This window comes from Mesocricetus auratus, unplaced genomic scaffold (genome assembly GCF_017639785.1).
Source record: "Mesocricetus auratus isolate SY011 unplaced genomic scaffold, BCM_Maur_2.0 Super-Scaffold_100014, whole genome shotgun sequence".
NCBI classification, from domain to species: domain Eukaryota; kingdom Metazoa; phylum Chordata; class Mammalia; order Rodentia; family Cricetidae; genus Mesocricetus; species Mesocricetus auratus.
This window is the reverse complement of record NW_024429197.1, coordinates 66,640,137-66,666,258: the sequence shown is the minus strand read 5'-3', so window position 1 is coordinate 66,666,258 and position 26,122 is coordinate 66,640,137. Positions and strand designations below refer to the sequence as shown.

Here is a 26,122-nt window from a genome sequence, read left to right as displayed (position 1 = left end):
CTTCTTCCAAATGAATAAATCTCTCCTTTCCTTGGAGCTTAGCTGTCTCCCTGGCAAGGCATCATATAGAACAGCTGTTCTATTACCAGTATAAAAGCAACCCCATCTGACATAATTGCAAAACATATGGGAAGACTGAAACCAAACTTCTAGGGGGCTTTGTGTCTTTAAGGGGAAAAAGTCAGATTATTATTGGTAAAGACAGTGAACAATACCAAGCATTAAAATGTCGTTCAGTTCAAATGGTGTTTTAACAAACTACTTTTTAAATTTTTCATACATTTTAAAAAATGCAAATAAAAATCACAAACACAAATTAACTAGACTCCAAAATTGTACAACTCAATGAACTCCTATCCACCTAGAATACATTGGGAACAGAAGCTATGGGGTTCGGACTGGATTTTACACTCTCACTACCAAATATATTTTTTTACTTATCTACCTTCAAAAATGAAATATGTATGACAGAATTAGAACTAGAAAAACAATTAGCTTTATATCCTCTTTCATAGCTTGTGTTCATTACCTTGCACACAATCCTTCCTCATTCCCTAATATTTAGCCTTTCTTGTCTTTGTTTCTACATGATATATTGTACCCACATGTACACTGCTTACATATTTGCATATATTATTGGCTAGATTCCACATATGAGGGAGAACATATTTTTCTTTCTGAGATTGTTTAGCCACACTTAATATTATACATTCTAATTGTATTCCATATATATGTATAGAACTTTTCATTGTCCATTTATCTAGTTGATTGACCACTAGGTTGATTTCAGTTCTTTACTACAGTGAATAAAGCAGAATTAAACATGGGGATGTTATCTCTGCAGAAGGATGTTCTCTGGGTATAGACCCAGGAATGAATGAAATAGCTGTTCTATTTCTAATTTTTGAGAAATCTCCAAACTAATTTTCACAATCGTTGTATTAATTTGCATCCACAAACTGTGAATAAAGCTTCATTCTTTCCACATCCTATCCAATATTTGTTGTCATATTTATTTATGATAGCCATTTTGATTAGGATGAGGTGGTATCTCAAAATACATTCTCCTAATGCCTGGGGATACTGAACATTTTAAAAAATAGTTATTGTCCATTTGTGTTTCCTTTTTTGAAAAGTATGTTTTCATTTGCCCATTTGTTAATTGGCTGTTCCATTTCCTTTTTATTTAATTTCAGTAATTCTTTGTAAATTCTGGATTTAAGCCCCTTGTCTGATGTGCAGCTGGTAAAGATTTTCTCCCATTATGTGGGTTAGTTGCCTTCTTGGTTATTCCCTTCACTGTACAGAAACTTAATGTCCTGTCTATTGATGCTTGAGGTTAGTTCCTGTGATATCAGTGTTCTACTAAAAGTGTTCTTTCCTACCCTAGCATCTTGCAGGGTATCACTTATGTTTTCTTATAGAAGCTTCAGTGTTTCAGGTTTTAAATTAAGGTCCTTGATCCATTTTGAATTGATTTTTATACAAGAAAGATAAATTGATTTTAAAATGTGTGTTTCAAATCCTTTAGAATGAATATAATAGAGAAAAAACCAAATTTCTTACATTCACACAATTAATCTTTCTTTCTTAAAAAACACAAGTGTGAGAGAGAGAGAGAGAGAGAGAGAGAGATTCATCATCTCTACTTGCCTAAAGTTTGTCAGGCCTCAAGAGGTTTCCTATTTTAAGACAGCCTCTTCTGAAGATGCATTCTTCAGAATTACCTCTCACTGACACTAAGTAAATATATCAGATTCACACTAAACTGATAATCCCATTATTTAGCTTTCATCAATTACTATTTTGGTAGATCTTGTTCCTATGTATTTTGCTACCCATTGAAAGCTTTTAGTGACTATATAATAATTCAAAAACCAGTATAATTTATTTACCATAAACTTTATAGAGTAAGACAATCCTTATGAATTTCTACTAAAAGAATGTACCATATATATAAACCAGATGAGAACATAGCTGACTGGAATGAAAAGTAAGGACTGGAGGTTGATGATAGCCTACACCCAACTGACTTCTCTCGAATCCTGATACTGGCCCCAAACACATCTGAGGTAGCACAAGTAACCAATAAGCCTAATTTACAAGCCAAAAGTCTCACCTCATTTTATAAATGAAATTATTTGCCTGAATTACGAGATTAGTAAAAGAATTCCATGTCCCATATCTTATAGACAAGGACTCAGGTTTCAAACTTAGCCATTCTTTCCACAAAAGACATCAGATTCTCATTTGTCTGCTTTAGCTTTTCTTTTATCTAAGAAATAGAGTGAAAAAAGTCATGTAATAAAAACAATTAATTTATGAGTTCTCAGAGTTCCACATGCCCTATTGTTACAACCAAAGGGAAAAGCTAGAGGGAAGTTTATTTTAAAAGAGAAAACCATGATTATATTATTTTCCTCAAGAACATACTGCAAGCCTACTCTTAACTACCAACCACTCCTTCATTCATTCCATCACTAAACATTGAAAATCTAGTTGGGGCTGATCAATGGAGATATATGTAAATAACCTCTTCAAAACTTGCATTTATTTTGTGTGTATGTACTATGCTGAGTGTGTGGGAGATCACTTGTGGGACAACTGTAGAAGTCAATTCTCTCCTTCCATCTTATATTTCTTTATTGGGGTGGATGGGGGTGTGCATACATGTTTACATATGAGAGTATGCTTGCGTATACATGTGAAGACAGAGGACAACTTTCGGGAGCCAGTTCTCTCCTTCTAGCTCATAAGTTCAAGGGAATGAACCCAGGTTATCTACTGACTGGTGACTCAGCTGAGTCATCTCACTGCTCTTCTTTCCTTTCAAGTTTTCTGAGTCCCAGGATTTTTCATCTATAAGATGAGGATGATGGCCGGGCGGTGGTAGCGCACACCTTTAATCCCAGCACTAGGGAGGCAGAGACAGGTCTATCTCTGTGAGTTCGAGACCAAACCTGGTCTACTGAGTGAGTTCCAGGACAGGCTCCAAAACAATACAGAGAAACCCTGTCTCGAAAAAAAAAAAAAAAACAAACAAAAAAAAAACCAAACCCAAACAAGATGAGGATGACATTAACTACTTTATTGCCTAAGAAGTGATGATATATATTTTAAAATCCTAACAAGCAATCGGCCATAAAGAACTCTATATTCCTTTCTACAGTGTTAAATATCAGGCAAAAAAGGAGAAGTAAAATAGAAGTCTCTTTTATACCAGCAATTTCATTTGGGGCAACACAACTGAAGATGTAGATTATGATATTTACAAACAGATTCCTATTATTCTTATTCCTAAACAAGATTTTAAAATGAAAAAGAGAAATCTACTTGAGTTTCCCAATCAAGTTCCATGGTTTAACTTGTTATCTCCAGCACCAATTATTTTCACTTATGACTGGGTTCTTTTTGCTACATTGAACCCCATTTAGTTTTTAGGAAAGAAAGGTAGACAATCCTAATCGCTAACCACCATCTTTCTGCTACTGAAATATGAGCAGGTAACCCAGTCAAAGAATTTTACTCAACTAATAAATTCCAAGGAGAACACCTGGAAATAAAAATAATCAAATGTGAAACCTATCAACTCACCAATAAAAGAATCAAACGTGGGCAGAAACTAAGCCTTTTTACACTCATATAGTACATAGAAATTAATCCAATGTAGATGGGAAACTCTAGAGAATTCTGAGAGTAGTTTGAGGACCATATTTGTTAATTATTAGACATTCTGTTCACTATTAACTTCTAATGTATTTCTTCAGGAAAAATTCTATCATCTGAAAGATCAAAACATTTGTTTCTCAACCATATTAAGCCTCATATACCGAATCTATATATCAAGAAGTAGTTCATATTACTCATAGACAGAAAAAGGAAATTGCTCCTTAAAATACTTTATATTTTGTTGTTAGGAAAGTTTCTATTTTTCTTTATTGTTCCTTAGAAGGAATAGAAAGCTGGAAAAATGATGAAGACCCCAGGATTGGGCAAATGGCTCAGTGGTAAAGTGCTTTCCTAGTATCCAAAATTGTGCTCCTAGATTTCATCTCCAGCACTAAAAAGCAAAACACAACACCAAAAAATTTGGGTGAAATATTTTCTCCGTTTTTTTCCAACACCGTGTACTGAAAAAAAGTACATGTGTTTATTATATAAATGATATTTCCTTATCAAAGAGGCTTAATAATCTAAATTAAGTAGAGTAAAACCAAATCATCAGGAAAAAAAATCAAAGTCACAGAAAAAAAAAACCAGACAGGTTTTGTTCTGCAAGAAAAGGATTCAACCCTGTGCACCCAGATACCAAGACATCTTCAAGTACTTTTTGTTCATCTAGAAAGATCTCTTAGAAGAATCAGGCTTTGAGGAGGCACTGAAGGAGGACAAAGTGGTAAATTGTTCACTAGAGAGGATAAGTTGGCTCCTTAAATAACACAGAAAGAGGGGTAGGACTCAAGACAGACTCAGAGGAATACAAGGAATACAAGAAGTTTGCACCGAAAACATAAGCAAGCAGAGAAGGAAAGGGAAGCGTTCTCTGACAGTAACCCATGGAAGAACAGCATTACTAAAGAGATTATTTTGACATAATTTATTAGACATACTTGAGCAGAAAGACCTAAATTATTAAGATTACCACTTTTGAGCAAATATTTACTGTAATTCAAACACATATGGACTTTGGTATAACCTTTTTTATCACAATTTTTTAAAACTCTCTTTTTAAAGTTACAAGTGCAGATGGTGTAGTTGTTTCTACAAAGAAAAATTACAAAACCAGGTAAACTGAAATCTACATTTTAAAAAGACCTAAAAGTAGCCACAGAAGTACCTCTTCCAAAATTAATATTTTTTATATCTAAAAAGGCAAACAAAAAAATCAAGACCAAGGCAAAAAGCATAGATTAAAGCCATATGCAACTAAAAATGCCATCTTCCAACTAAACAAGATCATCTATCTTTACTTAGTTCTGCTCTATGAAGTGCTCCTAGAGCAGTAATCTCTCTACCTATAATTCACCCATTAGTAAAAACAGCGCTATAATACTTCAGTTCATTCTTTTTATAAGGGTGCCAGGACGTCTGGAAGATAATGCACACATGTTTAGAACATTGAGATGAAAAGTAATGCACTTTAATTTTATGAGTCTTTAGTTAAATCAAGGTAAAAAAGACCTAGTCAGATTATTTCAATGTGTAAATTTTCAACTAGCCAGAAGGCTTCCTGGAGACATTATTGAAAAGATTCTAAACTAATGGTATGGAGATTATGATATTCCAAAAACTAATCAGACTGGGTAATTTCTACACAAAACTAGGCACTAAGGCCAGGAATAAGACACAGTAAATGTAAGAAGTTCCTATGTCTGGAGCTAGCGATAATTCAAACAAACACATCCATCAAAGCAAGATAAGCCCTGATCAAAAAGATGAACTAGAGTTTACTATCACAGCCATAAATGATTATAAAAGAAAAAGGTAATGGTGGAGGGACAGCACAGAAGAGAGTAGATACCCAAGAACAAAGCTTCTGGCTCTCAGTTTTCTTATTTATAAAACAGAGGTTGAGGTTACAGCTCAAAGGCAGAATATGTGCCTCTCACGTGCAAGTGCCTAGTTTTAATCCCTAGCATCAGAAAACAAAATGAGGATCATGCTATATAACTCAGTACCTCACTCTTCTAAGGATTAAATAACTTCACACATGTAAGATATTTGTGCCAGGAGCACGGCATGTTTGCAATTACTATTACAGTGGTCACAACCCTCAAACCTAATGCTAAATTGTTGAAGATCCAAAATCAAATACTTTTTTCTGTAACTCTTAGTAGCAAAAGATACCAAGATTTAGAACATACACCAAAAGGGGCTCAAGCTTCATTAACCTCAAGTGGATGCCCATCTAACAACACCATGGTGAGGTCCAGCCACTGGTAATCTGTCCTTCAGTCTGGGCCTGGGGCAGGTGAGACACAGCCCACTAGACTCCCATCTTGTCTTCAAATGAGAAGGCTGTGCAGGGCTTTCTCAGTCTCCAGGGCCCACCTGTCTTTATATAAATGCCCATGTTTTCCCTCTAACCAACTCCAATTCTTAGGGCGTAGAGGGTAGCCCAATTCTAAGACCAAGCCACAACTAGTCCAGAGAAGGGGCAAGGCTTAAGATGGGCACCCAAACTACAACTCTGATGAGGGGGTAACCCATAAAGCTTTAAGCAGTGCTGCCAGAGAAGCCGTCAGCTCTGAACTACTCTTAATATCAGTGTCTTGGAGTCCCTCTCCCAAGACAGAAGAGCCTGCCTCATGTCACCTAGTCCTCTTCCCAGATAGGCACAGGCACAGAGAAACACTGACCACAGGATTCTTCTGTGGTCAGGCAGGACTTTGCTTTACCTCCTCACCCCACCTCCAAACCCTTTGCCAAATGACCTCAAGAAGAGATAGGGCTCAAGTGTGATTTTTAAGAGTTGCCCAGTTGTTACAAGGCCTGGGACCAAGAAATGTTGGAAAAAACTATTATGAATCCAGGTATAATGGTGACCTCTTGTGATTCCAATTACCTAGGCTGAAGCAGAAGGGTGGCTTGAGTCCATGAATACAAGACCAATTTGGGCAACATAGTGAGACATTATCTAAATGTGGGAGGAAAGTGCTTGTATGTATTCCAAGGCAGGTAAAGAGCCAGGCTATCTTTTCTGAAGCCCTTCCCTGAAAGTGTACCCCAATAAAGTCTGACCTGATCAAATGCAAGGCTACTTATGATACTTATCCAACTGAATGTACATGTTGATATGCATGTCTTCATTAGTCTAGCTACTAAATATTCTCCTAGTTTCACCATGATGTATTTGTCATCTTTCTAAAATCTGAACTAGTCTCCAATATATCAAGGCATATAGGACACAGGTTCTGGATAAAAGACTCTGAATCTTTATTATCTTTGGATACTATACAGTTTGTATTCCCATAAAATAAATGTTATAGACACAAATTACTACATATAATAAGGCTCTAGGCTTTAGTAGTAGAGACTTGTTAGGATAAAGAAAGCATATTCTGGTCCAACTAGAAGGATCCTGAGTTTCTAAAATGTTCCTTTCAAATTGACTCTAAAGAGCCAGGCATAGTGACACATCCAACCATGGGAGATAGCAGCAAGAGGATGACAAGTCAGAGGTCAGCCTGAGCTACAAGGTAGACCCTATCTTAAACAAAACCAAGCAAATGTAACAAATCAAATAGAATCCATTTGTAATATTGCATTCATATCTCATAGCAGTTAGAGATTTCAACTGGATTCTAGGACTTGCTTAAACAAAGTCTATTCTTGTAGTCTAGATCATAAGTAAATAAGACTCCTTATGGGGTATAAATGTACCTTGGATCATGTACAGAAGAGCTGGAAGAGACCCTTAAGAACTAATCTGGACTATTATCCATTCCCTTCCAAACTGTTTTAACATCCATAAGTTTCTTTTTCCAGTGAGGTAAGGATAACCTGCCCTGACCTGTCCTTGGTCTATAGAACACCCTGCAAGTCATGTGAATAACCTGGGTGGAGTACACAAATATGAAGCAAAAAAGATCATCTGAATAACACAATCAATCTTAAGAGCTTGGCAAATGTTTCATATTATATTTTAGAAAATCACAAAAATTTCTAAGTCCAGATAAAAGATGATTTATCTAACACATATTTTTAAAAAAAATATATATATATACAACTTTAAATAGTCAAAATAAATTCAATGAGTCAACAACATAATTCCACTGCTTAAAAAAAAAAGGGAGAGATACTCTGTCCTTAGGGAACTAAATACATAATCAGTGTTGTACCCAGAAGAAACAAGGTAACCACTCTCTCTGCTATGAGCTATGCTAGAGTACATCTAGACTATTAGGTTCAATTCTATGTGTTTTAGGAGAGTCACACAAAGACTGAAAAGATTCAAAATAGAAGTGACCAGGATAGTGATGAAACATGAAACCATGTCAAGACCAAATGAAGATGAAGAAGCTGAAGTTATTAGCTAAAACTCAAAATACGATCACACCCACAAGATCCAAAGAAGTGCACAGGGAAAACAGACTTGTTGTAGATGTTCCCAAAGGCCAGATTCCACTGAGTTAAATATTAGGTACAGACAGAGGTGTTTCACCTAAGGCTATAGAAGTATTTCTTAAATTGTAGAGCTAAGCTGGACGTTGGTGGCTTCTAAGCTCCTACTAGCCTGGGAAGTTCATTTAAAACAAGCAAGCAAGCAAGTAAGCATTTGCCATTACCTCAGGGTCTTACTGCTGAGTATTACTAGCTAGTAAGCTTTTCTTCCCACCCTTTATCCAACTAATTCGTATAGTGTTTACCAGGTTTGTGAGAGGAAAGTGCCTGCTTGCTGGGTAATTAGTTGGACCCTAACTGATCAGCAGGTAAAAGCTTTCAGCTAAATCTCCAGGAGAGAATTCTTACTGATTCACACAGCAGGTAAACGACCTTCCCAATCAAATGACAAAGTAAATGGTACCCAGTTCTCATAGAAATGTTGAAATAAGATTTTACAAACATCTTTCCCAATGGCAGGAAATCCAGCTTTGCAAGCCAAATCAGCTGTCTCAAATCCATATAGAAACTTTTCTCTGTTGAAGAGTTATGCTATCTAGAAGTAGAATGGAGCCCATGCTACAATTAAAAGTCCCACTTGATTATATCACTGTAAGGCTAAAATTACCTACCAGAAGGCCACAAAGTCAGTCAGTCAAGTCTTTGAGAACTAAACATAGACAACAAAATGAATTCATGGAGGAGTATAAATTACAGAATATTTAAACAAAGGTGAATGACCTCAGTTTGATATCCTGAAGTGTTTGCTACAGTAAGATAACCATACAGATATTAGCCCATGGAAGCTACTAAAAACAGTTCAAATTGATTAATATTCATCACCCCAGCTTTGCTTCACTTGAAGTTGAATTGAATTCTAAGTACTGATTTGATATCAAAGTATCAGAGAATATAATAAATATATGATAGACTTAAGAATATATTCTCTGTAATTTTCAAAGCAATATATATATATACATATATATTAGGAACCAGTTAATTAATAAGAAACTGGTTAAACGAGTCTACTTCTTCTGTGTACATTTACAATGAAAAATAAAACTATTGGAAGGTATATGGTAGATCCTAGGTACTGACATGAAAAAAAATAAGTTTTATGTTACATAGTTAAGTGAATACACAAAGATGAAGCAATATGTATAGAAGTATTGCATTTTAATTTTACAAACTATTTGGTTGCTATGATGGTGTCAGAAATTGTGCACAACAAGCAAATCTCTACCCCTCAGCCCTAAAAATTATTTTAAAGTATTTTTTGTGTTGATATATGCCCAGAAAATTGTTTTAAAGATCAAACCTAAGAGGAGTAATCTCTAATGACTGGAACTACAGAGCAGCGATAAAGTGGCTTTTCCCTTTTTCTTTGTAGGCTTTTGATTATCTCTTTTGACAGTAAGAATTTAAAATGACAAATATGAATTGACATTAACTGTGTTTATTCATCAGATACTAACAAAAACAAGTAATTTCTACTTAAATATGGTGTGCTTAAAACTCCAGAAATTCTAACATCCGTTTTCTATTTATTAAAGCAAAGTATAAAAATCACAAATCCCCACACAGCTTCTCTAATATTTTTCCAATCAGAAAAAGGAGCTAGTCGTAGGTGAAAAGTGACATACATGTGATGCATGTCACGTTCCAGGAACTATTCTAAGCACTAGTTAGGTATGCATTAACAGTGGACTTTTTCTTTCCTCTCCTACCCCCTCTCCACTGTTTTTATCTTTTCTGATAGAATCTTGCTATGTAGGGCAGGTTGCCTTAAACGGTATGTAGCCAAGGCAAGCTTTGAACTCTTGTCTTTGCTTTCTCAGTGCATCACCACACACCCTCAGCCCAGCTTTCATAATTTGCACAGCAAGCCTATAAGGACTAGGATAACCTTCAGCTCAAGGCTGAAGAAAGTGAGACCACAAGGACTGAGTGATCTGTCCACACTTACATAGGCAAAAGAGCAATAAGCTGGGATTCAAACCTAAAAAAAACGGATTTGATAGTCTCCACTAAACTACTAGTCTAACTTTAGTAATATGCCAATCTCTTTTTATAAGACTCAAAAAGTATCACAGGTTTAAAAAAAATGGCTAGTTAATACATTCCTTGGAACTGAAAGTGATCCAAATGTGGCTTCTTGGGGGTGAATAATCTGCATTCCTATTTATGCCTTTGCCAAGCTCCAACATACAATTCAGGACTTAACCATCTGGGAAAACCCTCTACCAACTCAATTATAGTCCAAAGTCCATACCTGACTCCACAGTAAACCACTGAGCCTAAGAATTAGGTCAATGATCAGATCAAGCTAGACAAGTGCTTTGGGCGATTCTCCACCCCAAATGCAAAGCAAAAGATCTCAGAAACTTGCTGGATGTCTTAAAGAGACAGGAGTTACTGCTTGAGTTCCTGGCCCACTTAAGATACAAAGGGTGAAAGAACAGCGGTTGTTTCTTAACTTTGCTTAAAGACTTTCACTAGCAGAAGAACTGTATTTCCTATTGTGAGCTCAAACAGAAATTGGCATGTCAGCATCAACAGTCAGGAACATGCCAATTTTTAAAAGGGCAAAAATGGGCATCCTTGCTTAAATAGCATTTGCCCAAGCACTGTCCTTGGAATTGAGACAAAATGAAGTAGTGCAAGGAAGGGATTTAACCTAATTTATAAACCTGCTCAACCTAGATACACACCTGTCCCAAATGACCTACCAAGTCTACTTATTTGCAGAGGAAACAATGGCGGTTTTATTTTTAATTTCATGCCTGAAATGGCCTGCTTGTAAGCAAAATCCCCTCAGTATGTCTACACACACACACACACACACACACACATACACACACACACACACACCAGCAAAAAGAAACAAACAAGGAGATTGGAGCTTTGGAGGAATCCCTTCAGGTTCACCCGTGCATTCACAGAGCACCATTCTAGCCTTCAAACTTCCCCCCAAATAACACAGGCAGGGTGGCCTTCTGGGCGGATCCCAAAAGTTTGCATCCATTCTGGGACCAGAAAAACCCCGTTCTAGGAAGAGACACTAAGCAGCGGCTCCCTCTGGATGGAGCACAGCACCGGGTTGGGGTGGTGGTAGTGGTGGAGGAACCGGACAAAAGACTTTCTAGATTTGAAGGGATTGAGGCTGAGTCTAGGTGGAGCCTGGATCTTCCCTTGGGAGAGTCTAAGACAAGCGGCCAGAATGGGGTGACACGAAGATGGACAGTGACTGGGGGAAGGTGCAGAGGTCGAGGAGGCACCGGGACTCACCTGGGGGAGGAGGAGCAGGGGCTTCGGTGGTGGCAGGTGCGGTGGGCGGGACGCCGCCGCCGCCGCCGCCGCTGCTGCTGTCCGGGGACTCGGCGGTCGGGGTCCCGGGAGCGCTGCCGGGCGCCTGAGCGGTGCTGACTACCGGGGTGGTGGGCGCCGGGCCAGCTGTGCTCTCAAGGGTGCCGGGCGCGGGTCTGGAGGGTGGTGGTTCGGTGGCGGCGGTGGCGGGAGCGCGTCCCTCCTCGGAAGGAGCAGCGGGCGAGGGGCCAGGGAGCGGGACGGTGGCGGCGGGGGGTCGCGCGGTGGTGCGGAGAGGGGTGGTCTCCGGGGAGCCGGCGGACGGGGTCGCAGTCCCGGCTCTGCGGACGGTGGTGCGCGGGGGGCCGCTCCGCGGGGCCTGCGTCGTGGGAGCCGCGGCCCCGGCGAACGGGAGGCTGGCTCGGTCCCGCAGCCCCGGGGTGGGCGACGCGACCACCTGCCCCTCCGCCCCGCCGCCCCCGGTGACATTCCCCGCCGAGGCTGCCGAAGCGGCGGCGGCGGCCGCGCAACACAACAGGGCGAGGCCGCCCAGGCTCGGCAGGCTCCTCATGGCGCGCTCGGCTCCGCCATTCATTCATTCATCCAGCCGGTCGGTCAGTCATCTTCTTCTCGCTGCCGTCCGACCAAGGAAGCCGTCGCCGCCGCCGCCGCCGCCGCTGCCGCCGCCGCCACCGGGCGCACCATCGCCACCTCCCTCTGACAGGCGGCCGGCCCCGCGGGCGGGCCTCGGAGCGGAGGGAGAGACCCGGAGCGGCGCGCACCGCCCGCCCTCCTCGACAGACAGCCAAGCTTGACCAATAGGGAGCCGCGCCCACCCACGTGACCCGCCCGCTCTCCGGCCTCTTTGTAACGGCGAGGACCAATCAGAGGACGCAGACGGGGGAGCGGGCGGGACGTCGGGAGGCGCGAGCGGCTGTTGGAGTCGGCCGGGTTCGCGGCTGCCCGGCTTTGTCTACCCAGAGAGCGGGGCGCGGGCCTCGGGCATTCGGCGCCCGCCGCCGAGCAGACAAAGGACGTGCCCCGCGCGGCACACGCCGGGCCGAGTCATCTGTTCCGCTGGGCTGCGAGCGAGACCCGGGGTTGGGGAGTCCCCAGTGGGCAGCGTCTCCGCCCTCCTGAACAATGGGGGCCCTCCCGAGCCGCACCCGGACTCGGGCGGGGACTGGGCTGCGTCCCTGCGATGGGCGCGGGAGGTGGCGGCGGCGGCGATGTAGACGGGAGCTCGGCACTCACTCTGTGGCTCAAGAGAGCCCGGCCCCGGCCCTGCTGGGTCAGCCCTGCCACGCCACCCACTTCCCCCCCCCCCCCCCGTTTCAGAGATGGGGAAACCGAAGCTCTTGCTGACAGCTTCTGCAAACCAACCCCGGTACCCACCCCCCAGCAGGCACCTGCTAGGGGCCCGGCTCTGCTCTAAGCTGGGATGGGACAATCTAGAATCCTGTCGTGAGCATAGGGTGCAAGTTTCTGGCGTGGGGAGACACACTCGCTTTTTTGCACACTATGACCCGAACCTCGGGAAGAATAGGATAGGGCCCGGTTGAATTTCAGCACTTTGCCTCTCTTGCTGAGAGGTTTCGTGGCTCAAGCAGTGTTCTCGACCACATAAATGGTGAGATGGGAAGGACACACCCCATCTCCCTCACAGAGCTGTTGTGAGAATGAAATCATGCACACCACACGAAGGGCTTAACCCAGTGCTTGGCCCACCGTTGTAAACCGTCATTAATGCTAACCACTTGGGCTTTCACTGTGTCAGGACAAGCCCAAGGTTGGAAAGCAGCCCACACTGCCTCTGCATCCCCAGAGATTCCAGCCTGTTGTCGGCATTGAGGTGGGGCTGATAGCAGGGCTTGACCTGGGATGACATTAAACTCTGGAGCAAGTTGGAAAGGCAAACTTGCCCCATTACCCGGGATCCAGTGTAGTATCCGACTCTGTAGCCTCAGCTGAGCAACTTCTAGATGCGGCCTGGCAGGTCAGGTTTGTCATCTGATGGCTTAGTCCCATCCTACCAGCCTCGCTGCTAAGAGCAGTCTGGCCTCTCCTAGGATGCTTGCCTTTGTGCATGGTTTCCCATTAGTCATTCGCCTCTAACCAGACAGGCAGGATGAGATTTGTGTGTGAACGCGTGTGTGTTAACGAAAGCATGCATTTATTTGCCTGAATGAGTAGTGGGTGGGGAGAGGATGTGTTTGAGCTTGCGTATGAAAGCATAAACACATTTGTTTCTCTGTGAAGAGTGTATGTATTTGTGAATGTAAGAACTTGTACCAATTTTCCTATATATGTTTAATATATTAATAATGGGTGCATGTGTACCAGTGTGTGTTTTGTGTGCATTTTCTGTTTTTTGAATGTGTGGTTGTCTCTGGGTATGCCTTTATAGGCCTATCTATGTAAGAAAAAGGGGGCAAAATGAGAGGGGCATATACCTGTCTGAAGACCACCATTTAGCAAGCACTGACCAAGGTTCTGTTTTTACTTGTCTTTAGTCAGGGAGTAGACGCGGCACCCCCACCCCCTGCTCGGTATTTGTTTGGTTCCTCAACCCCAACCAAAATGCCACATCCTCTAGGAGACTAGGATTTCTGAGTGGGAGTTCGTCCCTCCACACCATTTCCCTATTGCTCTTTGTATAAAGCCCTGATCTATCAACCCCTGCCTCTTCCTAAAAGGATTAATAATGGCTTTTAGACATAGTACCACAAATAAAATGAACCACCCACATGACTTAATGACTTCTCCTGAGCACTCATCAACCTTAGGACTAGAACTTGTGATTAATACCCCCGCCTTTCTATTTCATCAGGCTCTGCCTGGGCCGGTGCCTAGCAGTGAGCACTCACACACGCTGATTAAACTGAAAGAGATCCTGTTGTGCTCCCAGGGAAAGCTTGTATCTCTGTGGCCACAGACTCCCATCAAGTTCCCCTGGAGCAAAACTTTACCTTCTCTGAGCCTCACTTTCCTGGTCTATGAAATGAAGCCATTAAGTCCTTGAACAGATCAAACACAACTAACAAAACAAACAAACAAAAAACCAGCCTGACACATGAATTACACTCTGTGTAAGTCACTTCACATTCCAATTGCTATTGCTAACTCTGAACTTTGTTAGCTGAAAGACTAACAGACAGAAAACCTCTGTTTGCAGAAACCTCTGTCCCATAAACTGCAGATCAGGTGACAGGGCTTGACAGTTGCCCTACTGGACATTTCCAAATGATGTCTAAAAACTGCTGGGTTGGCCTGAGCTGTGCTGTATCAGAGATTCTCTGACAGTAGAGCAAAAAAAGCTGATTTGGCTTTTCTGCCAGGAGGATCCCAGAGCAAAGGCCTAGAAGACCTTGCAGAGTGATGCAGGCCTGCTGTTGTGCCTCAGATAAGGATGCTTCGTGCTGGGCTTCTCAGGTAGGACAATTGGCCAGAAATATGTCACGGCAATGTTGAGGTTCTTTAAGATAATACTTTGAGACATTCTCACTTTGAAGCTTAGACTGGCCTCAGCCTCCCAGGTGCTGGCATCCAGATATAACCACCATTCCAGTTCTATAAGATAACTTAAACATGCTACTATTACTGCATTCAATATTAATTCCTTTGATTAAACATTTTGTTTGTGTTTATGTGTATGCACATGATCCCATGGCTCCCATGGAGAAGTCAGAAGACATTATGGGGGAGGTGGTTCTCTCCTTCCACTATATGGGTTTCAGATGACAAACTCAGGTTGCCAGGGAAGGTAGCGAGTACCTTTATCCTTTGAGTCATCTCACCAGCCCACATTTTTTAATTCACTGCTTTGATTTTGTCTCTAAACCACAAACTACACGATGGCTTGTTTTATTAAGTTTTCTGAAAGAGAGTTTTACTCTGCAATCGAGGCTTGCCTGGAACTCCCTAGGTAGCCCAGTTTAGGCCAGAACTCACAATAGTCCCCTTAGTTTCCTGAGTACTGGAAGTCCAAACGACTTATTTTTTAAGTAACATTTTTAGTTTATGTTTAAAAATGGGAAATACCATAAATATCCAACATTAGAAAAAGAAATACATCTGTTCAATTTAATTATATAACATCATTATCAGGGTGGCTATGAAAATAGTGCAGCCGATATTAATAGCAGATAATAGAGTTTGTGTGTGCCAGGCAATATACTAAGAGATCTGCATAACTTACTCCATTTAACCCTCAGGGCCCTACCAAGTAACTACCTATATCCTAGACTGTCTGAACTACTATGACAAAGACGAGGACACTTACAAACAATGCCAATTTAATTTCTCGCAGTTCTGGTGGCTAAGAAATCCAAGAATAAGATGCCATCTTTTAGAGTTTCTGGGAAGAGTCTTCTTCCTGGCTCATAGATTCCCTCCTTTCACTGTCTTCTTGTGGTAGAAAGGACAAAGGAGCTGTCTGGAGTCCTTTTTTTAATAAGGACACTGAACCCATTCACAAGGGCTTCACCCTGCTGACCTAGTATTTTCCAAAGGCCTCCAAATACTATTTAGGGATAGTGTTCAGATTTCAACAAACAAGCCTAAGAGAAGCACAGTATGATTCTATACCATTTTATTATATACATTTACACATAGGGAAGCTAGGATACAGAGAAGTTAAGCAGCTTGCCTAGGGTTCCTTAGCAAGTAAGAGTGACTAGATTCAGGCTGGCATCATTAACTGTAAAGGGAAAATACTCATGATATTATGTTAGGAACAGAAGAGAAGACAAAAGTGACAGTTCTAACACAGCTTGTCAGAATGGGGTCCAGTACTTTTCTGTTGCCCCAGAAGAAAGCTGTCACCCCACTATGGCAGCTAAGGTCACAAAGATCCAGAGAAGGTCTGATGGGATTCTGTTTGAGCAGCACCACCGTCTCCTGTAGTAACTGCAGACTCTGTAGAAGGTCCAAGCTGATCACACTTTGTGCTAGGCACTAGCTAAGCATAAAATCCACAGAATCAGCTTGGGAATCCTTGAGGTAAGAGGAGTCTTGTGATGGGGCAGGCATTGTTGAGGAGCTTTGTACTCACAGACACTGAGCAGACTGATGGCCTTGAGTGCATGGCACCTTAAAAACAGAAACACATTCCTTAGAGTTGGGACTGTCACCTATGCTGGAAAGAAAGAGGAAACCAAACTTCTAAAAGGTTGAGACTTGCCCAAGGTCTGCCTGACTTCTATAATAAAGTCTGTTAACGTAGACACTGGGTGTTGCACATAGCTGGAGGCCAAAGGCAAATGCTGAAGAAAGGTCAGACACACACCAAGTTTAGCCCCCGGCTGGAGCAGCCTTTAAGGAAGAAAAGAGGCACTAGACGTCAGAAAGCATAAAAATATGATAGTGGAAGCTTTGTGACACACAGACACTCCGCCCTTTCTGCTTTCATGGAGACATCAGTGCTGACAGACTCTTACTGATCCTTCAGGAACCTGGTCTCTTATCAGATGTGGCTGAATGCAAGGTTTGCCATCTTCTGCAGACAACTGTAGGGTTAGCAGGACCACTGCTAATCAAGTCTGCCCAGCAAAGAACACTGGCCGACAACTCCCGGGAAAGGAAACACAAGTGACTAAAGAGCATGGATGCTGCATGTGCAGGAGTAGTCGGCATTGCGAATCAACATGGTGGGTTGCTGTCCTTTTAAACCTACTGACTTTCATGGAATCAAAAAATTTAAGAGCTAGTTACACTTGCTACTAACCAAAGAACATCACCTACAGTAGTTAGGACTGTAAAAATTGATAGACTGTAGTCTCTCGGAAGTCTTGAACTTGTTCATTCTCTTCTTTAGCTCTCACTTCCCACTTTTAAAATTTTATCCAATGAAAATAATTATGTGTGTGTGTGTGTGTGTGTGTGTGAGTGCAAAAATAGAGTGCTTGGCATGATGGCAGATGCTTATGATCCCAAGACTTAGGAGGTAGAGACAAGGGTTAAGACCAGCCTGCAGATCCTGCCTCAGGGAGGGAAAAGGTTAATAAGAATTAGAAAACACTAAATAATTAAAAAAGAATTGATTTAGTATGTTGTACTCTATGTTCCTTTGTTGGAATATGAAGCATCTGCAATATGAAAATGAACTCATGGGGCTGGAGAGATGCATCAATATTTAAGAGTTCTTGCTGTTCTTCTAGGTGACCCAAGTTCAGTTCCCAGCACCATCTATGACTTCAGCTCCAAGGGATCCAACGCCTTCCTCTGGGATCCTTGCACCCCACCCTGAAACACACACACACACACACACACACACACACACACACACACACACGAGAGAGAGAGAGAGAGAGAGAGAGAGAGAGAACACAAAGATATAAGTAAACATAAATAAGACAGAATACACACAAACATATAAATAAACATGAATCTAAAACAAAAGTGAATTCATATTCTGGTAGTAGGAAATTATGCAAAAGATACATGACTGATACGATCACAATTATATAAAATGTAAAATGACAGTACAAAATAAAGAACCAAGTCAAAATACACTGAGCCACAAGCATTCTTTGTTTCTGAGTGACTTCACTATGGATGTTTTAAATTTCTTTCCCCATATTTCTGCATTTTTTACAATGCACATACACTGTTCTCAAAATCTGTAACAATCAACAACAGGAGTAGCTTGAATCTAAGTTGTCTTTCTACTGTGTTCTTTGTCCACCCCCTGGCATCTCTAAGTCATAAACCTAAATTCATTGGAAAGCACCATCTCTAAATGATGGTGCTAAATGTTGAAACCCAGCTTCAAAGTCCCTCTGAAGTTAAAATAAGCCCAGAAAAAGCATTTGCTGCACAGTTCTTGGAGATGTTGAAGGACGTCATTCACAGTGGGCACCGAGTCAAACCCTTGCTCATCATCACTGCTGGCAGCAGAGCAAAGAATCTGAACCATTCTGGGGTAGAATGGGGTCTGAGCTTCTGGAGTAACTCTTTCCCTTAGACTGCTATAATTGTAACAAAAGAGATTGATAACAAGCACACGGCAAACAGAACTTTCCCAGCCACTTCCTCCTGTCAGTCTTGTAACAATCCTGGAAGGAAGATGGAAGTAATAGCGGGAGCAATAAAACTAACAGTGACTGGCATTTGCTGAGCATTTATTATATGTCAGAAAACACTTGCTATGTGCAATCCTTTAACTTTATGCTGTTAAGTAAAGATTATCACCATGTTATATGGAAGTATCTTGCCATTCAAGGTAGTCAGATAATCTGCCCAAGGTTACCAGGGTAATAAATTGAAGGACTTTAGATCTCAGGTCCAAAGTGGCTTCTACCACTGTTTACTGCATTCCTTCCACCTTGATTATTATTTTTATAGCTTTTGTTTTTAGGACAGACATCAATTTGGCTGTAAAGAGTACTGGATTCAGTTCTGGTCATTCTAGCTGTGTAGGTTCAGTTAAGCTATTTCAGCTAACTGTCCTGGTTTCCCTCTTGGTAGGATGAGCATCACCAAACACAACTAAATATATAAAAGCTTTGAGCCAAAGACTCATTAATAATGACCATTCAAGAAACTTTGTTATAGGGCTGTTATTCCTGTCTTTCTTCATATAGGTGAAGGGCCAGGGGAATCCAATGTCCTGGAATCTCTGTTGCCAGAATTTCCAGACTGGCAGAGAAGTCACACTCCTTCCACCCTGTGTCCTTAGTCTTCAGCCCTCTGCCTTCTGATGAATCTCCTTCACCACAGCCTGGGCCTGCCAGAGGACAGCACCAGCACTGAAGGAGGACTTGGCACAGAGGACACCTAACTCCCCTATTTGAGGTGCCCCTGAGTGTGCTCGACCTTTGGGACTATGATGTTCTCTAATTGACTACTGCATGGTAACTGTATTGATTTCATGTTGGATTCTAAGGGCTGGATTCTGAATGACAGACAAACCCCACCTTAAAGAAACAAGCATGCCTCTGAAAGAGCTACAAAAGGAACAAACGTCAAAATAGAACAGGCCACTACTGAGTGGTCACTATTAGGAAGCTTTTGGCTCAGTACTTTGTATAGTCTGTTTTGCTTGGGGATGAAAGAGCTTAACTGAACCTACACAGCTAGAATGACCTTTAGCCTCAGACCCTCTAAACTCATTGTGTGCGAATGATAAACCAAGACTTAAGGAAAAAAAAGCCTTGACAGGATCTCACACTGAAAAGTGGCTGCTGGGCCGGGCGTAGGTGGCGCACGCCTTTAATCCCAGCACTTGGGAGGCAGAGGCAGGCGGATCTCTGTGAGTTCGAGGCCAGCCTGGTCTACAAAGTGAGTTCCAGGACAGCCTCCAAAGTCACAGAGAAACCCTGTCTCGAAAAACCAAAAAAAAAAAAAAAAAAAAAAAAAAAAGAAAGAAAGAAAAAAAAGAAAAAGAAAAGTGGCTGCTGAATCAGGGTCAGATTCTACCCCACTCCCACCCAACTTCCAAGTCACCATCAAACTCAAACTGATTTCACTCCTTACAGGGGAGGCAGCTGAGGGCCAATGAGAGCCCTCCAGTCTGGCTGGAGGCCCATGGGCCCATGGGCCTTCCCACTTCTGACTTCTGACCCAGGGCCTCTCTTCGCCTCACCAAGTTCTCTCCACAGAAACTGCAGTTATAGAATCACAGAGCTGGCTTTCGGCTGCCAGCTTATCATCAGTGGGGAAGGCAGGGTTTTATAGTGAAAACAGTGGGTCCTGCTTGCAGGCATCAGTAGTGGCCTGAGAAATGACAAAATCTTCTAAATTCAGCCACATTGTGTAACGGAAGTAAAAAGAGCTTTGTCATTCCATCAGACCAAAATTAGAACAACCTCTGAAGAGGGTCCTAGGAACCAGGCCTTCTCTCCAGACCATGGGTCTCATTTCCTTTCCCAGACAATCACTGCACTGTTCTGATGGTCACTGGGCACTTACTGGGAATGTGCAATGCCCCAAGTGCAGTCTGGAATTCGGAACTGGATGTAATCCTTAGCCACATGCTGGCAGCGCTACCTCCGTAAGAGGTAGGAACACTGGAATCTCTGCCATCCAGTTTCCCTTTGGGGACTTAGTCTGTTATTCAGGCAAGCTGCATTTGCTGCCCAGAATCATTTCCCTTCAAGAAAAAAATGTTCTGGTGAAGAAAGTCCACAATTCTGTAGACCCAGCTGCACCACTCCCATCCTGTGGTGCTGGAGGCAAAACTCAATCTCTCTTATGGTCCTGTATGGAACTCACAAAAAGGGCATCAAATGTCTGGGCTAGGAGAATTCATTCATTCATTCACCAAAAATGTACAAACACTAACTGAGAAAACAACCAAAATGGAACTGTTCATTCATGGTACTTAGAGTAAAGCAAGTAGGGCCAGTGATGAACACATAAATGGGCAAATAACACAGATATTTAGAGAAGATAGTAAATATTACAAGGGAAATTGGAAGACACATAATAATGAAGCAATAGCCTTTCACAGTATTCAGAGAAAGCGTCTCTGAGGATTGAATATTCTTTCTGAAATCATAGGGAGGAATAACATACAGATCTGTACACATAAGTAAATATAAACATGTACACACATATAAACAAAACATATACACATAAGCATGGACACATAAATATACACATATAAACACATGTACATACCTACAGATATACCTGTACATACACAAGTATACATACATGGACACACAAACATAAACATACACATGTACTCACACATAACATATATATGTACAGATATAAGTATAAGCATGTATATGCACATAACATACACAGGTACACACATAAACATGAGCATATATGTAAAACAAGAACATATATTCACAAAAACATAAACACATACCAGCATACATATGAATATAAATATGTATAAAACCACATATATATACACATGTATACCCACACAATATTCACTTTTACAAATGCATAAATATAGATATATGCATACATAAATATACACATATACAGATATAATTATACACATGTACACAAACATAAGTATGTATAAATACACACTAAATATTCACATGTGCAAGTACATAAATCTACATGTACACACATAGATATACACAGTACAATATAGTTATAAACATGCACACATTAAGTATACACATGTAAACACAAATAAATATACATAAGAATATATATACATGTACTCACATAAATATACACATGTACACACCAAGTACATGCATGTACAACATATAAATATGCATGACCACAGAGTGATATACACATCCATACACGTAATCATATGTTCATACACATGCATATGCATGTACACATACATAAATGTACACATGTAAATTTGCACATGTATAAACACTCAAATATACACATATATCCATATGTAGATACACACATGTGCTAACAATTATACACATAAACATGTGCATACAAAAATGAATTGTGTATACACAGAAATACATACATGTGCACACATAAACACGTATAAACATATACTTGTAGAACTTCATAAGCATAAATATGTATATGCAAACATGAATATAAAATGTATCCACAAACATAAAATACACATGTACACACATATAAAATACAAGTGGGTGCACACAGACATGAACAAACATGCATACATGTAAATATGTAACACGAACATAAACATATGTGGTGATGTATTATTTATGATTTATTAAAGCTTGCCCGAGGATTCAGAAAGCAAAGCTAGCCTCAAGCTATAGAGATCAGGCATGGTAATATACACCTTTAAGGTCAGAAGCCAGAAGCTAGGAGGTGATGGTACACACCTTTAATCCTAGGATTTAGGATTAAGAGGTAGACAGATCTCTGTGAGTGCAAGGCCACCCAGATCTACACAAGATTGATCCAGTCCTAAAGAGAAACAGCTCACACAAAGATGATCTCAGCACCTGGGATCACACGCCTTTAATCCCAGCATTAGAGGAGCATAAAAGATAGGTATAGGGTCTTCAGTAGTCAGTATCAGGCATTCATTCTCCAGCCACACTGAAGACAGGAGGGATTCAGTCTCCATCCACCTTGAGGATAGGAAGATATCCAATCTCAGGGTTCTCCAGCCACCCTGAGGAGAGGCAGCAGGATCAGCGATTTCAACCTGAGGTACAATAATAGCTAATGACCGGCTACTTTGCTTTTCTGATCTTCAGCTTGAAAGTTGAAACCGAAACCCAATATCAGTCTCTGGGTCATTCATTTATTGTGCAACAAATATATACATCTATACACCCATAAGTATACACATGTACACCCACATAAATATATAAACATACACCTACACATAAGCATGCACATATACATACAAATAAATACACTCATACAAACACATATAAACATACACATGAACACAAACATAAATATACACATGTATGCACATAAATTTACACATGTGCACACATGTAATTGTCCACATATATACACACAAATAAATATACACCCTATAAACACATACATAAACATTCACATGTAAATACACAAACATTAATATACCCATGTATACACACCACCATAAACATACACATTTGTAAACACACATTAAATATACACATGTCCATACAAAACATACATATGGACACAAAATAAATATATACATATACATATGTGCAAACATGTAAATATACACATGTAGATATATATTCCCTATATACGTGTATATGATTATGTCAATGTATATGCACATGTGTATATTTATATATGCGAATATGTGTGTATTTAAGTGTGTTTATGTGTATATGTGTGTGTTCATGTATATATTTATGTATTTTACATGTGCACGTTTTGTGTGTATACATGTGCATATTTTTGTGTGTGTGTACTTGTGCAACAGTTTCCTCTGTGATTGAAACTTTACTATCCTTAAGCAGGAAGGCAAATGACTCACATAGCTCAGGAAGTCCCTGAAACTGACTAGGTTCACTTGGTCCCTCCCTGGCAGAGTAAAAACTAAGAACTGAGCCTCCATCTAGGATGAAAGGAAGCTGAGCTGCAAAGAAGACTCTGAGTCCAGCTGAGCTGCTTATAAGAAGCAGAAACCAGTTGAGCTGCCTGGAAGAGGGTTACATTTGAAGGACACTCTACGCCTGCAGGCTGCTCAGTGTCCTCCCAGTTCCCATGCTGGGGTGGACTTTATTGACGCAGTTGTCTTTGCGTCATTTCTGCTCCTGTAAGTAACCCTTCACTCATATTTCTGTATGGAACCGTAATACAACTTATGTTTCTCCAAGTTGGACTATGGTGGTATCTATACTTTGGTCTGTCATGGAATGCGTATCAGGGGTGATCAGACATGTATGCCCAAAGGGGCCCAACAGAACCGAAGAGGAGTTGGGGAGGAGCGAGTGCACCATATGGATAGCAAGGCATGTTACTGAGCCTGAGAAGCCTGAGAGGGGAGCATCCACGGGGGAAGTTCTGATACAGCTGTTCTTTTCTGCATTGTGAATGTTAGTCTGCCTTTGCGCTGTGACAGCAGCTGGAAAGTTCTCGTTACAGGTAGTGAGACATGCAACTAACAGTGAGCCATGCGTGTTAGGAGTCTCTGGGGGAGGAATAGCAGGAAGGCAGTCTTCAGCTGTCTGTATGGTAAAGGGTGGCAGGCCTGCTTTATGAGTGGGATCCACCGCGTGAGTCTGGAGATTCCCTGAAAATAGTTAAAGAGATGTTTAGAATAAATGTACTCTTTGAGATTACTTCACAAGAGGCAGGACTGCTGGCAAGCAGCGGTAGAGTTTGCCTGGCATTGTTGTGTGTAGTTAAAAAGTGCTTCTGAGGCTGAGAGGGAGGCCAAGCAGGAACTTGATTGTGTAAAGCAGGAACTTGTTCAAGTACAGGAGCAATTGCAACAGTAAAGGAAGATGTGGCTAGCATCCTCTGTGTTAACCTCTAATTTGGCAACTAAATTATATAAACAAGAGGATGAAAGGGAGATGGTAAAAGAGATAAACAACACCTCTCAAGCTTCACTTTTAGTAGAAAAAGAGGAAAAGAGTCTGTAACCATGGGCTAATGTAAGAGGCTAGTGTGCTTAAGAAATACTCAGCACTTCAATTGCTGAAATTAGGAAAGAATCAAGCAATGCAAGGGCACGCCTCAGCCTGGCTTGTGAGGGTGTGAGGAATGGATGTGAATAGGAGTGTCTGACTGCAATAGAGACGAGAAAAACGAGACAACATACACACAGGAGGACTTCCCCCATCAGTAACCAACACCCCTCCTTAAGGCAAAAGCTGCATAACCTGAGACAGTATGAAGGGAATTAGTCCCAGATGGCTTGTCTTTTCAAAGTCATTAGAAATACTTAAGTTTTTGCCCTCTGAAGTTCCCATAAACATCAGGAGGGGCAGAGGCTGTTGAAGGAATTAGGAATAAGAGAAGCTGTGTTTGAACCCCTGTTCACTGGACCAGATAAACTGTGTTCACAGAGGAGTTAAAGAAGAGATTGATCAGCCGGGCGTTGGTGGCGCACGCCTTTAATCCCAGCACTCGGGAGGCAGAGGCAGACGGATCTCTGTGAGTTCGAGGCCAGCCTGGTCTACAAAGTGAGTTCCAGGACAGCCTCCAAAGCCACAGAGAAACCCTGTCTCGAAAAACCAAAAAAAAAAAAAAAAAAAAAAAAAAAAAAAGAAGAGATTGATCCAGCAGGGCCTTGAGACTGGTGTGGGACTTTCCCAGCTTTGCTGAGCCCTTTGGTGGGGCAGGGTCTTTATAAAGATGGAAAAGCTATGACAGATCTCAGTGACTTAGTACCAGCATGTAAAGAGTGTCTCTAAAGTAAAAGAGCAAGCTAGAGGAGATAAGAAAAAGGTAAAACAGAGGAAGAAGTGTGTCTGGGTTACTTGATGACAAATGTGGCAGGATTTATGTCAAGCTGGAGTTACTAAGGAAAGAAATGAAAGTTCCATAAATGCCAAGGCCTCCTCACCCTCCCTGGGGAGCAGAAAGGGGATGGGATGGGAGTTAGTGGGGGGAAGGGGAGGAGGAACTGGGATTGACATGTAAAACAAGCTTGATTCTAATTTAAATAAAACATGAAGAAAGGCCAGGCGGTGCACGCCTTTAATCCCAGCACTTGGGAGGCAGAGGCAGGCGGATCTCTGTGAGTTCGAGGCCAGGCTGGACCGACAGCCTCCAAAACAATACAGAGAAACCCTGTCTCGTAAAACCAAAAAAAAAAAAAAAAAAAAACATGAAGAAAGGAAGGAAGAAAGAAAGTAGACTATCTAATATACAACTCACAGGTTGAGAACCACTGTTTTGAAGCCTGAGGTGCTGTTCACAGAAGATATCCACGCTAGAACATTACAGGTGAAGACAATCAAACCTGTTCCATGGGTGGGTAACTATATTTTCAGATTAATGAGGGTACAATTCCCTCCAGCAAAAGCTTATGCTAGGGATGGAGATGGTTTTCCAAGCAAGGGACTCCCACAACGACCAGGTATGGTGGATGGAGAGGCAATCATAGCTCCAAGGTCAGTGCCAACCCAGAGTCTCTTTGATCTAGAGAGGGAGCAGGTGCAACCCCGAGCAAGACCACATTCACCTTTGGCCCTGAGTAGGGCTGAACATATTAAGTCAGGCCCACTGAGTTTATTGGGTGTGGAGAAATGTTGGGAGGTTCTGTAGAAGAGCTCCAGGACATGAAAGTGCAATGGCTCAGAGAGAATGGCCGAGGGTTACAGGAAGCTAATTAAGTTAGTGCCTCCTATCCATGCTTTGTACCCAGCTTTGATCGGTAGAG

The 26,122-nt window shown here is 41.5% G+C and overlaps 1 protein-coding gene and 1 long non-coding RNA gene across 2 annotated transcripts in view; one reads left to right on the top strand and one right to left on the bottom strand.

Moving 5' to 3' along the window:
• Megf9 (multiple EGF like domains 9) overlaps positions 1–12,136 on the bottom strand; it is a 107,148-nt gene extending 95,012 nt beyond the window's left edge. The window contains exon 1 of the mRNA XM_005075103.4: positions 11,392–12,136. Within this exon, the coding sequence (XP_005075160.1) occupies positions 11,392–12,004 (613 nt within the window). The 5' untranslated portion in view covers positions 12,005–12,136. The remainder of the gene's footprint in view (positions 1–11,391) is intronic.
• A 2,529-nt stretch (positions 12,137–14,665) lies between these two features.
• Positions 14,666–17,917, top strand: LOC110341833. Its single transcript, XR_002383838.2, has 3 exons — positions 14,666–14,841; positions 16,859–17,057; positions 17,568–17,917. It is a non-coding gene; the product is annotated as an uncharacterized LOC110341833 (long non-coding RNA).
• The last annotated feature ends 8,205 nt before the right edge of the window (positions 17,918–26,122 follow it).